Source organism: Mustela lutreola, chromosome 2 (assembly GCF_030435805.1).
Source record: "Mustela lutreola isolate mMusLut2 chromosome 2, mMusLut2.pri, whole genome shotgun sequence".
NCBI lineage: Eukaryota > Metazoa > Chordata > Mammalia > Carnivora > Mustelidae > Mustela > Mustela lutreola.
In genome coordinates, this window is record NC_081291.1 from 224,063,018 (window position 1) to 224,077,149 (window position 14,132).

At 63.0% G+C, this 14,132-nt stretch overlaps 1 protein-coding gene and 1 long non-coding RNA gene across 2 annotated transcripts; one reads left to right on the top strand and one right to left on the bottom strand.

Annotated features, from left to right (window-relative positions):
• Positions 1 to 5,001: 5,001 nt before the first annotated feature.
• Positions 5,002 to 7,836, bottom strand: LOC131826016 (uncharacterized). Its single transcript, XM_059165309.1, has 2 exons — positions 6,197 to 7,836; positions 5,002 to 5,709 (listed from the first exon to the last, which is right to left on the bottom strand). The coding sequence occupies exons 1-2, from the start codon at positions 7,083 to 7,085 to the stop codon at positions 5,567 to 5,569; spliced, it is 1,032 nt and encodes a 343-aa protein (XP_059021292.1). The 5' UTR covers positions 7,086 to 7,836; the 3' UTR covers positions 5,002 to 5,566.
• Positions 7,837 to 8,127: 291 nt separating this feature from the next.
• On the top strand, positions 8,128 to 9,520 carry LOC131826017 (uncharacterized). The gene is made up of 3 exons (XR_009351398.1): positions 8,128 to 8,432; positions 9,142 to 9,248; positions 9,385 to 9,520. It is a non-coding gene; the product is annotated as an uncharacterized LOC131826017 (long non-coding RNA).
• The last annotated feature ends 4,612 nt before the right edge of the window (positions 9,521 to 14,132 follow it).

The window sequence follows — 14,132 nt, forward strand, 5'->3', positions numbered from 1 at the left end:
CTAGGCAACAGGAGGGACCACCCCCCCGCCTGGCTGGGCCTGGGGAGCTTGCAGCAGTGAGACCGTGACCGCAGAGATGGGGCCAATGGGCCGATGGGCCGCCGCCTGCCGCCCCGGCCGCCCGTCCTCGCCTGTCCTCTGTGGCCCAGAGCAGGCTCTTCTAGGCTGTACCGCGCACAGCGTCTGCAGTCTCTCAGACCGCCCGGCTCCTTGTGCTTTATTTTTATTATAACTTTTGAAGATTTTTAAAAATTTATGTTAGAGAGAGAGCGCACACAGGTGAGACTCCCAAGCAGACTCCCCACGGAGCTCGGAGCTGGACACGGGGCTCGATCCCACGACCCTGAGGTCCCGACCAGAGCCAAAATGGAGAGTCAGGTGCTCAATCGGTGGAGCCCCTGGGGCGTCCCCCCACCGCCCCTGTCCTTGTGATCTTGAACGTCAAAGCATGCTTAGCTCCGGGTGCAGATGGCGTGGGCCAGCGGCCTGTGGCAGAGCTGGGCTGGCCCCTGAGCTGTTCTGAGCTGCCCCTGCACCCCCGGGACACTGCTGGAAAGGCCCAGCCGGCCTCCCCCAGAGCCAGGCTTGGGCGGGGCTGGCACAGGACCAAGGACGCGCCCTCCGGGTTCTGACGCGCCTCCCAGCAGGCGGTCCCGGGAGAATGCTGGTGCCAGTGCACGGACGTCCAGGGAACCCACCCGGGGTCCACCCAGCGTGCTGGAACCCCGGCTCCTGCTCGAACGCAGGTGCCCGTGCAGCAGGCCTGGGGGCCGGGAGGCTGCAGTGCCCTGCCAGGCCCACCGGACACCACGGCTTCCTCCAGGTGCCTTAAAACCGCACCCCAGAGCTCTGTCTTCCCCGTGCGGCAGGCAGCTGGGAATGGAAATGATTGTCGCTCTATGGGGGATGTGTCCTTGGACCCCGAGAACGTAATTTTGGGGAGAGGGAATGGGAAACCATTGTGGAAGTGGGAGAAGTTCCGGCCACAGAGGCCAACAGCTGCCGTCCTTGTCCGTGAACTCGCCCTGCTTGGTGGGTGAGGATTTCTGTGGGTCCTGGAGGACCGTTAGGCCTGGATCCCACTGGTGTGCCCTTGGTGGGACTCTCCGCTGCGGAGCGGGACCCACGGTGGCTGGCTGTGTCGTTAGTCCAGACCACCTACCCCGGGCCTCCCGATACCCCAGCTACAGAAGGAGGCCACTGGAGGGGTCAGTTCTAGAAGTGGGGGCGGGGAACATGGGGGTCCCCATGGCCCTCCAGAAGATGCCACCACACTCGGGTGCTGTCACTGGGCTGGTTTTGTAGGCTCAGCGAGCCCACACCCCGTCGGGCTGGGGATATGCTGGGCTGGGGAACGCCCCGTGGATGGTCCCCTGGGGGGCCACAGTGCCCCTTCCCCCCACTAAGAGCTCCAAGGTCCTTGCCTACAGCTGAACATTTTTCAAGTTTGAGATGGCAGCCGCTGTTCCCCCAACCGCAGGACATCTCCCATACCTGGATGTCTCCCCAAGGCCGGGTGCCCACCTCGATCTGTGGGAGCTTTCTTTTCACCCGCCGTGGCTGCTGGGCCAGGCTGGGGGCCTGTCCTGGCTGCCCAAGGTCTCTCAGGGGCCCAGGTCTTGTACTCGGTGCCTGGAGCACCCCGCACCTGCCTTCGCTCCGTGGTCTAGCCTCATACCCAGATCCCGCCCAGCGACTGCGCCCAGCGAGCCCTGGGACATCCACGAAGGCTGACTGCCCTTTTGCCCAGGCCACATCCCTGGGGGGGTCATAGCTGTGCCCTGGCCTGCTTGGGGGCTCAAGGGGGTTCACCATGGGGGCAGACCCTACACCTCCTCCCCGGGCTCCACCCTAGATCCCAACCAGGCTTGCCAGCGCACCGCGAGCCCACGCCCCCTGCCGAAGAGTGGAGGCCAGGCGGGGAGGGGGACGGGGCGGGGAGGCCGGTGTAAGGATGCGCGGCTCCCACGCCCACGCAAAGGCCACTACTACAGGGGTGCCCCCTGCACTTCCTCTCGGTGGGGATCCCCTCCCCCACACACCTGCCCAGAAAGCGTGTGCGTCCGGGGGTCTCAGCCCAAGCGGACCGGCAGTGGGAGGGAGGAGAGGCTGGTCCTCCCAGGGGGTCCCTCCCACAGGCAGGGTGCCGGCAGGGAGCAGGGCCGGGTCGAGATGGGCCCTGCTAGAGCGGGGCGGGGAGGCTCCCCTCTGGGCCGAGACCTCGGTCAGCCTGAGGGTTTTCGAAGGACAGCAGGCAGGGCCCGGGCGGCTGGTTATCAGGTCCTCTCCCGTCTTCACCTCTGCTCCCACCTCAGGCCCTCAGCCCTCAGCCCTCCTCGCTCGGACCTCACCCTGGTCCCCGGTGTCCCATCACCCTGTCCTCTCCGGCCTCACCCCTGCCCCGGTACCCCCCACCCTCAGACCTCCTTCCTGCATCGCTTTGGCACTGGACATGCTCCGGGACCCTCTGGGGTCCGCGTGCAGCCCCGACCATCTCCCGGGCCAGGCTCCAGGGTGTGGGGTCCCCCCTGGCCCACGGCTCAGTTGCTGTCACGTCCTGCGCGGCCATCTGGGCAGGGGGCAGACGCCCCGCACAGCCCCGGCCCTGGGCCGCCTTCCGGGGTGACTCACGGCGGAGTCAGGCCCGGGGCAGAGGGGCCAGACGCTGACCTGCCCCGGAGCAGGGCTGTCGCCCCATAACGCCCCCACGGAGGAGCTCCCACCTCCCGACGCCGCGACCAGAGCCCTGCATTTCCGAGGGTCGGTCCCATCGGCCTCCTGTCCTGTGGGCTTCATTTCACTTCACTTCATCCTGAGGATAAGCGGGCTTTGCCGGGGGCCGGGGGGCGGAGGCGCCGTGGTCCTGCGGTGGGCGGTGCCGCCCCTCCCCTCCCCTCCTGCAGCCACCGGGGCCCGGGTGGCCGGGAGGAAGGAGCCGGCCTGAGTGTGGGCCTGACGAGCTCTGGCCTGGCTGCCCTGGCGCCCTCCTCGGGACCCTGGCGCCGGCCCGTCCCGGGGCCGAGTGGGGAGGCTATTCTGGGCGCTCGTGCCGAGGCCCCGGGAGCTCCTTATAAGGCTCCCTCCAGCAGCGCGCTGCCATCCGACCCGAGGTCCGCCCGCCACCCCGGCCTCCTGCGGGACCCGATGCACAGGCCCCTGCCCCAAGCCCACTTCTCCGTGGGCTCCGTCCCCCTCTGATGATGCTCTCTCTCCGCTGCATTAATGTCAGCGGCCTCAAGGCCTTGGGGTCTTGGGAGAGAAGCAGGGACAGCACGGCCTTTCCACATCCTTATATGACGAAGCTCCTGGGCGGGCTGTGTCACCGCAGCTCGGGGCTCAGCCCTGGGAGCCCGTGACCCCGGCTTATTTTTAGACACTCTTACCGGAACACCTGGGTTGGGCTCAAAAAATACATGTATTTTAATAGCTCGAAAATATAACTTTACAGCAACTCCCTCCCTGGGGAGACAGTGCCCGGCAGGCTGTTTCCGGAGGCTAATGGGCCTGGGTTTCCTCTTCGCCCAGCCGTCCGGCCACCATGTGGCCCGGGCTCTCTCCCGACGTGGCCCCCGCAGGACACGCTGCGCTGAGCCACCTCTGCTTGTGGCTCTCCCTTCAGACAAGCAGGTGCTGGAAATGGGAGGCCAGGACCAGATTTTCACCAACTTCTCCCTGCGAGGGCTGTGGTCCGACCCCCAGTGCTAGGCACGGGGACCGTGGGCAACACTTGGTGACGAATGAGAGGGTGAAGCAGTGGGCTGTCCTCTAAGCCCTGCGCCGAGGCTGGCCCGCGTCTTGTTGGCTGGGGGGGCTCTGCCGTGGCTGGGGGCAGGTGGGCAGGTGGGCAGGGGGCAGGTGGGCAGGTGGGCCGTGCTCGCTGCCAGGCACAGAACTTGACCCCCACCCCAGCTCCCTTGCCTGCTGCATGGGACAGACCCGGGACACGGTGGGGAAAGCGTGGGAGGCCTTGCATCCTTGCAACTCTGGGCGGAGTCCCTGGCCCAGCATCCTTGGCAGCACTGGGAGCTCGTGGGGATGCAACCTCTCCGAGTAGCTCTCAGCCTCTCTCTCTCTGGCTGCGTGGGGACCGGCTGGGCAGGGCAGGGGCTGCGGTCTCTGAAGGCTGGACCGGCTACAGCCAGGCCACATAGCTTGTGCTGGGGTGAGTGTGGGAGCCCCAGCTCGGCCCCAGTGCCAGTCCCTGCTCCGCTGTCCCCAACCCCATGAGGCCTATCTAGACGCCCTCGGTCGAGAGCACGTGTCACGTCTAACACCCATGATGCGTTCCCTGTTTGTGGCTCCTGCCATCGTGGGAGGCAACCCCAGGTGGTTGGGGGCCTGGGAGTGTCCCACGGGGCCCGGCACACACACGTGCCCCACAAACCCTCCTGGATGAGTGAGTGCCCCGTGCAATCCAGGAGAGATCCCACGAGGAGGAAGTGCCCTGTGGCTCCACACTGGGTGTGTCCGTGAACAAGGACCTCACCAGCGCGTGCCGCTGTCCGGACCGGGCGCTGGCAGCTTGGGGCCGCGTCTGGGGGTTCTGGACGACCACCCTCCCCTCCGGCGCCCTGACACTCTCCAGGCCTCTCGGCGAAGCAGCTGCCCTGAAAGCTTTGTGCTCTGAGAATCAGCCTCCCTCCCTCATGTGCGCTCAATGCCTGGACCCTGTCCCTCTGTCCTTAGCCTCTACGGCAAGTGGAGGTAATCAGAGACTCCGCTCCCCTGTCCAAGCCCCTCAGCTGAATTCATGCTGTTCTTTTGAAATGAGGTTTTTAAAAATTTCTTTAAATGCAATTAATTAACACGCAGCGTATTATTAGTTCCAGAAATAGAGGTCAGGGAGTCCCAGCTGCACACAACACCCAGTGCTGGTGCCGTCACGTGCCCCCGTGAATGCCCACCCCCCCCCGCTCCCCCCCACGCCCCACCCCCACCCTCCGTCCAGCAACCCTGTTTGTCTCCTATGATTAAGAGTCTCATGGTTTGTCTCTCTCTGCTTTCATCTTGTTTTATTTTTCCCTCCCTCTGTGCTCCTCTGTTTTGTTTCTAAAATTCCACATACGAGTGAGATCATGTGATAATCCAGATGGCCAACAGACACATGAGAAAGGGCTCCACGTCCCTCGGCATCAGGGAGATACACATCAGAACCACAGTGAGATCCCACCTCACACGGGTCAGAACAGCTAAAATCAACACGTCAGGAAACGACAGGTGCTGGCGAGGATGCGGAGAAAGGGGAACCTCCTGCACGGTTGGTGGGAACGCAGGCTGGTGCCGCCGCTCTGGAAAACAGCACGGAGGGTCCTCGGAAAGTTGAGAATAGAGCTGCCCTAGGATCAGCCATCGCACTACTGGGTATTTACCCCAAAGATACAGATGGAGTGACCCGAAGGGACATCTGCCCCCCAGTGTTCATAGCAGCAACGTCCACGACAGCCGGACTGCGGGAAGAGCCCGGACGTCCGTCGGCAGATGCACGGACAGAGAAGACGGGGTTCGTCTACACAACGGAACGTGACTCGGCCATCAGAAAGGGAGACGTCCTGGGTGCCTGGGTGGCTCAGTGGGTTAGAGCCTTTGCCTTGGACTCATGCCATGATCCCAGGGTCCTGGGATCGAGCCCCGCATCGGGCTCTCTGCTCAGCGGGAAGCCTGCTTCCTCCTCTCTCTCTGCCTGCCTCTCTGCCTGCTCGTGATCTCTGTCTGTCAAATAAATAAATAAAATCTTTAAAAAAAGAAAAAAGAAAGAGAGACTTCCTGCTGTTGAAGTTGCCCTTTTAACGGCTGCTTTGTAACGAGAGCAGACACGGTCACAGCCTGTCCCCTAAGGAGCCCCTCAGCCCACAGCTCCCTGGTCAGGGTCCCTGCCCGCCGTCCTCAAGCTAGGCATTCAGCAGGTGCTCAGCAAGGATCTCAGCGGGAGCCGAGTAGAGGCCAGCCTTGGTGAGCAGCTGGCCACGCGTGTGTCTGGTCTCTCCGGGACGACCACTACGGGGGAGTACAGCGTGAGGAGCCCCGAGCCTCAGGCAGACCCCGCCCCTGCCAGCAGGGAGATGGTCTGAGCTGGGGGATCCCTCCCCAAGCCCACGACGTGTCCCAGCAGGGCCATGGCAGGGACCCAGGGTCCCAGGCTGTCCACCCACATTCCCCGTGTTGGTTGGGGTCCCTGGGGTTCCCGGTGCATTCTCACCTGCTTCTGTAGGAAGATTCCGTGTGTTCTCTCCCATGGCCATGGGCTTGGGTTGTGGTGCTGGGTGGGCAGTTCTCTTATCTGCTCCTACCCGGCCGGTCTCCAGGGTGATGTCCTCCCCGGTACCATCTGCCCTGGGTATCCCCTTGCCAGAGACCATCAGCACCATCTGCCCTGTGCGTCCCCTTACCAGAGACGGCGTGACCAGGGAGCCTGCCAGCGGGTGGCTAAGGGGTACTGATGTGGGTTTCGGGAGTCGGCCTGCACTGGACAGGAAAGGCTCAGATCCCAGGGCCACATTCCCCCGAGTGCCAGGTCTCGGAGAGTCAGAGGACACCAGCTTTGCCGGTTTCCTCCAAGTCGGGGGGGACCTGCCGAGGGCTTGAGCGTCTGCTTGCTCAGGGGAGAAGGCAGGGAGGCGCGGGAGGGGCTGGTTGTGGCTCAGGAGAAAAGTGCTGGGGGCATGGGCCAGGGCAGTCAGATCTGGAAGGACTGAGAGATCCAGCACCATGGCTTCTGACGGATTGCTGGGGAGTGGACGGAGGGAGGGGGCTGGGGTGTGGGAGGAGGCAGGGCGCCGTGTGGGTATAGTGGCCCCAACGCGTTGTGGTTCCCACAGGCTGTGACGGGGCTGTAGACCCCCATGAACTCTGGGCCCCATGAACTGTGGCTCCCTCCTGCCCCCATGGGCTGTGGTCCCGCTGGGATCTGTTCCCTCATGAACTGTGCCTCCCCTTGCCGTGGGCCGTAGTCCCTGTGAGCTGTGGTCCCCCGTGACTATGGTCCCTCCAGAGTCCTCCCAGGGGCTTGGTCTGGACTGCGGCCTCGCTCGGTCCTTCAGGTCCCGGAGCCCAAGCCTCCCCAGAACAGGTCCCGTCTTGAGATGCATGGCACGGAGCTGGCGCAGCCCTCGCCCTGGGGGTCTCCGAGAAGCCCGCCCGAGAGGGCCCGTTCCGGCGACCGGCTCAAGGCAGAGCTAAGATTAGATGAAGCCAACCCCCAGAGATGCCCAGTGGCCGTGGCCGTCCTTGTGGGCTATCTCTGAATCATCCGCTTGCGTCAACCAAGCTGGCCTGCCCCCAGGAGCCAGGAGGCCACGCTGACCTTGAACGGTGGAAGGAGCAGGGCTGGTGCTGAAAGGGGCTCTGTCCTCCACGGGGTCTCGGTCCCAGAACAGCACACAGGGGCTTTGTTCTCCAGCCCGGGCCCCGGAAGATGTCTCCTTCTGCTGGGGACCCCGGGGGGGCATCCTGGGGGAGGGGACAGGACTATACAGGCCATGGCGCAGGCCGACAGGGCCCTCCCAAATTCACTGCCCAAGTGTCTGCTCTCTTCACCCCTTGCTCAGAGCCCGGCCAGGGGCCATGCCCGTCTGACCCCTGCCACCGCCCGCGATGGGCCGCGCCAGGACCTCAGTGCCCAGAACCCTCAGGGACAGCTGGAGCGCCGCCAGTAGCCTCCGTGCCCCGGGTGGGGGGACCAGCGTGCTGATTTCTCTCTCAGACACTTCTCCTGCCCGGACCTCAGCATTTCCTCATTTTTCTTTGAGACAAAACATTGTGCTTTGTGATGAACGTGATGTTAAAGCCCTGGGCCCTGCCCATCGGGTCCCTGAGATGCTACAGCGGCCACGTTCAGGGCCCCAGGACCCCCGTGACCCAACCCCGTTCCCTGGCGCCCCACCCCTCCCCCCACACTGGTATGATTCAGAACCTTCCCCCCAAGACCATCTCTGAAGACGCCCTGTGGCAGGAGAGCCCTGCCCTCGGACCTGTCCTGTTCTCTCTCCTCCCGGCCACCCCTCCGGCTCACTGGCAGTGGCCAGTTCTGCAAGTGTCCACCCGGAGCTCTCCTTGTCCTGGCCGGCTGGGCAGACAAACAGCCTTCAGACCCCGGGTCGCGGGTCGGCTCTTCCAGGAAGCCCTCCTGACTGCCCCAGGGAATGAACCTTCCCCCTCCAGGTGCAACGGGAGACCCGGGGTTTAGGAGCCCAGCTCTGCTGCACCATTTTCACCCGAGGAGTGCGGCCCCACTGCCGACAGGTGCTGTCCTGCGGGCCAAGGACGGCCTGTAGGGGCAGGGACACGTGGCTCTGTCCCTGCGGAGCAAGCCAGAGAGGGCCCAGATGCAACCCAGGGAGGGACTCCGTTACCTACTGCAGGTGGGGGCAGGGCAGGGCCCGCTGGGAGACGGACGCCACGCATGACCAGGCGATGGGCAGCGGGAGGACGTCCAGGTGAGACCCGGGGGCAGGGGTCCAGGGGAAGAATGAGTGGGAGGGGCGACTGCTCCCGCAAATGTCCGAAGGCAGGAAGGAGGGGCTGTGGGAAGAAGGAAGTCTGTGAAAGGCGGGAGAGGAGCCAGAGCAGGCTGTGGGCCAGGGTCCCCCGAGACCCCGGCGTGTGTCCTCAGCAGGGCAGGGAGCCCCTGTGGAGACCTGATGGGGGGGCAAGAGAGTCTTGGGTCCTGGTTGGGGTACTGCCAACGCCGGGGTGAGTGGGGTTTGGACCAGTGTGCTGGGAGGCCGAGCTCATAGGCAGAGCTGATGCGGGGCAGGGAGGCGGGGGTCAGCCCTCCTGGGGCCTCTTCGGCTCTGGAAGTCGGGGAGCCTGGGGGAAGACAGGTCGTTCGTTTTACGCATATCCTGTGGGGTGTGTAGGCCAAGCTGCCTTCAGAGCCTGGGGCTCTGCACGGTCCAGGCTGGGGAGTACAGGGAAACCCTTGGCCCACAGGAAGGGGGTGAGTCGTGAGGTCCTGGGGTCCCAGACATGCAGGAAACCCCCGGCCCCAAGTCTGGGCTTCTTTGTGAAATGAAGGTAATCCTGCTGGAGGTTCTGGTCCTTTAAGGGAGGTGTGATTAAAGGAGGGAAAGTTTCTGAAAGCCGTGGGGCATGTGGGCTCAGGGCAGGAGGTGAACCGTCTTCCATCCCTGACCCCATGCACAGGCCTGGGAGCCCGGCACGGCCGCGGCAGGTTCTTTCTGTGCCTGGGGCACCGAGCCCACAGGATCTGCGCGTCTCTGAGCCGCCAGCTCAGCGAGGTTCCCTTCCAGGTGGGTGCTGGACACAGACGGGGCGGGCAGTGCAGACCCCTGGTGGGGGCCAAAGTCACGGAGGGTCAAATCTGAGGGACAGGGTGCATCTTCAGGGAACGGGAAATGAAGACAACCATGTCTTGACCCAATATAGAGACCCCTCGATACAAAGACCGTGGCAGCGTGGAGAGCTCAGGGAGGCATTTTGCTGCTAGAAGGTGGTCCTGATGGGACAGGGGAAAATCGCTCCCTGACCCGGGGCTTTTCCGGCAGCGGAGAAGAACCATCTCATTGTCCGGACGCCAGGGCCTAGGAGATGTTTTCAGGTACAACTGGCCAAGTTATGGCTCGAGGGTCTTTGAAATGCAGAGTCCCCTTGGATGGGGTGTAGACGCCTCAGTCTGCGGGTCTCACTTCCAAGTTACTGGCCCAGCTTAGCAAGAATGAGCTCGGTGCCCCCAGCAGAGCTCATTTTCCTAAACGTGTGTTGTTGGAGAGACGGTGGATGTTTTGGAACATGAGCCTTCCAGGCAGGAGGCAAAGTTGGGGAGTTTCCCGTGCACACCTCAGGGGCTCCCTCGTGACCACAGGCGCCGTGCACAGCCCCTTAGGGCTCCAGAGCCCCGTCCCCGGGAGGACTCAGCAGCCCTCCCCTGAGGCCCTGCTGTCCCCTGCTGACCCCAGTGCCCCCGCCCTCACCCCCGGGAGGGCTGCCAGCACGAGCACAGGTCTGCGTGACCGCCACACACCCCGCCCCGCGCACCCCTGCGCACTCCCCCGCCCCGACCCCTGCCCCTGGGCCGTCCTGCTGGCTGTGATCCCACTGTAGCCAGGGTTGCGGGTGCTGTGTATGGCCGAGGGGCGGTGGGCGCCGTGGGCAGGGGGCGGTGGGGGGGACTGGCTCGGGCCCTCGCGGGGAAGGGCCGGGGGTCTCAGGCTCACTGCTCCTCCAGGTGAAGTGGCTCTTGCCCGGGGGGTTGCGCGCAGCTGGGGCTTCCCTCTCTGCCACAGACCCCAGGCACGCAGTTGTGCAGCCTGATGCCAGCCTCGCGTCCGGTTCTGCACGAGACCGCAGAGCGCTCTGCCGGGTGCCCGCCCCCGCACGGCCCCCCCACCCCCTGCCGGGTGCCCGCCCCCCCACGGCCCCCCACCCCCCACCCCCCGTGTTCCCCCACCCACGTTCCCCATCCAGCCAGCCCCCCACATTCTTCCCCCCACGTCCCTCCGATGTTCCCCCCACACTCCCCCATTCCTCCCCACGTCCCCATCCAGCCACGGCCCCCACCATGTTACCCCCCACCCCACCCCTCCAACTCCCCACCCGGCCGGCCTTGCGGAGGAGCCAGTTTTGGAGGTACGCGGGTCTCAGGCTTGCCAGGGCCTCTGTCCTGGGGGTGCCCGACGGGTCAAGAACCAGCTCCAGCTCCTCCAGCCGCACCAGCACTTGCCTTGCGAGCTTTGGGGCCACACCCAGGAGAGCATCTGCCTCTCACAGCCGCACCTGGGGACAGGGGACATTCTGATGTCCTAGTGCCCAGCCTCGGGCACTGGGAACCTGGTCACGGGTGCGGCCTCCCCGCGTGCTCCTGCCCCATGGCCCCTGCAGCCCTCCCCTGCCTCAGTGGGCTGCTTGGGGGCGCGGGAGGTGGTCTGGGAGTCCCTCCCCGGCTGGCACGGCAGGACAATCCCTCCAGGACCCTCCCCATCTTCCCTGTGGGCCTGTGCCCTCGGGTGTGCTCGCCTTCCGCAGGGCACCCTGCCCTGGCCTTGGTAGTCGGGGGACAGTCTCCAGCTGACCCTTCCTGCCACCCGGTGTGGGGACCCTCCCCTGGGGCTCAGGTCCTGCCTCGGGGCCTGACTCCAGACCTCAGGTGCTCTGATGGGCTCAGAAAGCTCCAGCTTTGCAAGGTGTCCAGCGTTTTCTCGTTATATGGGTGGGAGCCAAGCTTCCTCAGCCGGGCTGGCGGGTCCGCTGTGATCCCTTGGAGACCCTGACCCCGGCCACAGGGGCCCTACATGGCCCCGCACCGGCCAGAGGTCAGCTGGGAAGCCTTTTCTCCCCGTGCTCCAGTTTCTCCCGGTGCTCCCTGGGAGCACTGAGGATCATGGGGGGCACCCTGGGACCGAGGGCCACAGGGCTGGGGGAGACGGGTCCATTCCAGGGACCGCATGGGGAAGCCCGAGCTCCGGCTAGATCGGATACTTCACTGCGGTGCGAGGGTTCTGCCGCAGAGCCACGTCCTCTCGGCCGTCTCTTCAGAGTCCTCTCAAGGAGCCCACCGAGGAGGGGCCGGCTGCAAGGGCAGGAGGAGACCAGGTTCCCAGCACCCAGTCTCCCCAGCACGGTACCGGTCGGTCCTCCCTCCTCTGGTCAGGAGAAAGTGCTTGTCCAGGCGTCCACAGACCTTCAGGCTTCTTCCAGGCCGAAGCTCCAGAGGACAGGCCCACCTTCTCCCCAGCGCTGTCCCTGTGCCCGAAGGGGCCTGCTGGTGGATGCCGAGCACACCCATGCCCCTCCGTTCTCTTCTAAACAGGGGTGCCCGGGGGAACGTGTCCCCGAGGACTCGCCTCTGACCCTACTCTGCCCTGCGTGTCTGGTCACGACAAAGACACAGGGAAGACAAGGCCACAGGGCACAGGGGAGCAGACACGCAGGCCAGACTCAGAGAAAACAACCTTTCTTTTAGAAAGAAGACCATCTCTTCAACAAATGGTGCTGGGAACACCGGACAGCCACATGCAGAAGAACGAAACTGGGCTATTTCCTTACCCCACACACAAAGATAACCTCAAAATGGATGGAAGACCTCAACGTGAGGCAGGGATCCATCCAAATCCGAGAGAACACAGGCAGCGACCTCTGTGACCTCAGCCACAGCAACTTCTTCCTAGAAACATCACTAAAGGCAATGGCAGCACGGGCAGAAATGAGCTATTGGGATTTCATCAAGATCAAAAGCTTCTGCACAGCAAAGGAAACAGTCAACAAAACCAAAAGACAACTGACAGAATGAGAGAAGATATGTGCAAATGACATATCAGATAGAGGGCTAGTGTCCAACATCTATAAAGAGCTTATCAAACTCAACACCCAGAGAACAAATAATCCAATCAAGAAATGGGCAGAAGACATGAACAGGCATTTCTGCAAACAAGACATCCAGACGGCCAACAGACACATGAGAAAGGGCTCCACATCATTCGGCATCAGGGAGATACACATCAGAACCACAGTGAGATCCCACCTCACACCAGTCAGAATGGCTAAAATTAACACGTCAGGAAACGACAGGTGCTGGCGAGGATGCGGAGAAAGGGGAACCTCCTGCACGGTTGGTGGGAACGCAGGCTGGTGCCGCCGCTCTGGAAAACAGCACGGAGGGTCCTCGGAAAGTTGAGAATAGAGCTGCCCTAGGACCAGCCATCGCACTACTGGGTATTTACCCCAAAGATACAGATGGAGTGACCCAAAGGGATATCTGCCCCCCAGTGTTCACAGCAGCGACGCCCACAACAGCCGGACTGCGGGAAGAGCCCGGACGTCCGTCGGCAGATGCACGGACAGAGAAGACGGGGTTCGTCTACACGACGGAATGTGACTCGGCCATCAGAAAGGGAGACGTCCTGCCCTTGGCATCGGCGTGGATGGAACTGGAGGGGACTGTGCTCAGCGAAGTCAGTCCGTCAGAGAAAGACAATTATCATATGCTTTCACTCCTACATGGGATTTAAGAAACAGCGCAGAGGACCACAGGGGAAGGGAGGGAAAACTGAATGGGAATCATCAGACAGGGAGACAAACCGTGTGACACTCTTAACTCTAGGAGACAAACGGTCTCGGGATGTGGGTGGGGGATGGGGGGATGGGGGGTTGGGCGTTCAGGAGGGCACGTGACGGGACGAGCACTGGGCATCATATGCAGCGGGACTCCCCGACCTCCACCCCTGAGACTAATAATATAGTACATGTTAACTAAATTGAATTTAAATAAAAAATTTTAAAAAGAAGAATGTCTTTTTAAAATTTTTATTCTTTGCATTAATTCTAATTTTTATTATTTCTGTATGTAGGCAGCAGGCCCAGTGTGGGACCCAGTGTAGGGCTCGAGCTCACAGTGGTGAAATCAAGAATCGGATACTTGCCCGACTGAGCCCTCCAGGAGCCTCTAATGTTGATTTTTATAAAATATTGTGTTAAAATATTGTTTTGATGGCTGAGATATTTGGTATCTTTTCCCTTAAAATGTGCCGCCAGGCAGGTGTGGATGTGGGCATGCCTGCCGGCATGCGTGCACCTGTGTCTGTGTGTTCCTGTGTGTGCAAGCACGTGCCTGTGTGTGTGCGTGTGTGCATGTACATGTCCGTCTCTTGCCCTGTTAGGAGGCGGAGGGTGGGCGAGGCCACAGTGGGGCAGCAGGCCCGTCTGTCCCACCGGGCCCTTTCTTTTCTGCCCCACTGTGCACAGCGCTCTGTTTTGTCGCTCACCTTCTCCCTCCTCGGCCTCCTGATGACGTCCTCACCTCTGCAGGGAGGCCCCAGGCTCCAGGTGAGGGGGCAGCCCTGGGCACCGGCACAAGCTCTGGACCAGGAACTCACTTCACACAGCAGCCTGAGCCCCGTGGATGGGAAGGGGCACTGGGGCCCCAGGCAAGTGGCCACAGGCCAGGATGGGGCGTCCACCGGGAAGCCCCTGGTCCTGAGTCACCCTCCAGCCCGGGTGGACATGGCCAGTTCCCTTAGGCATGTGGCCTCTCTTTTCCAAGGACACAGCGCAGGGCAGGGTGGGGAGAGCTCCCCGCCAGGCTGGCAAGGTCCTTCCCGGCTGTGCAGAGCCGTCTGGCCGACTTCCGCTGCAGACACGTTTCTCCGTCCCCTGAGCGGTCAGATGGGGCCACTGTCCCT

Bases quoted from the DNA above. Each gene is read 5' to 3' on its own strand.
- LOC131826016 (XM_059165309.1), bottom strand. From the start codon at position 7,085: ATGCATCTCAAGACGGGACCTGTTCTGGGGAGGCTTGGGCTCCGGGAC. The intron at 5,710-6,196 runs GTGAGAATGCAC...TTTATTTGACAG, and splicing joins GAATCTTCCTACAGAAGCAG to ACAGAGATCACGAGCAGGCA.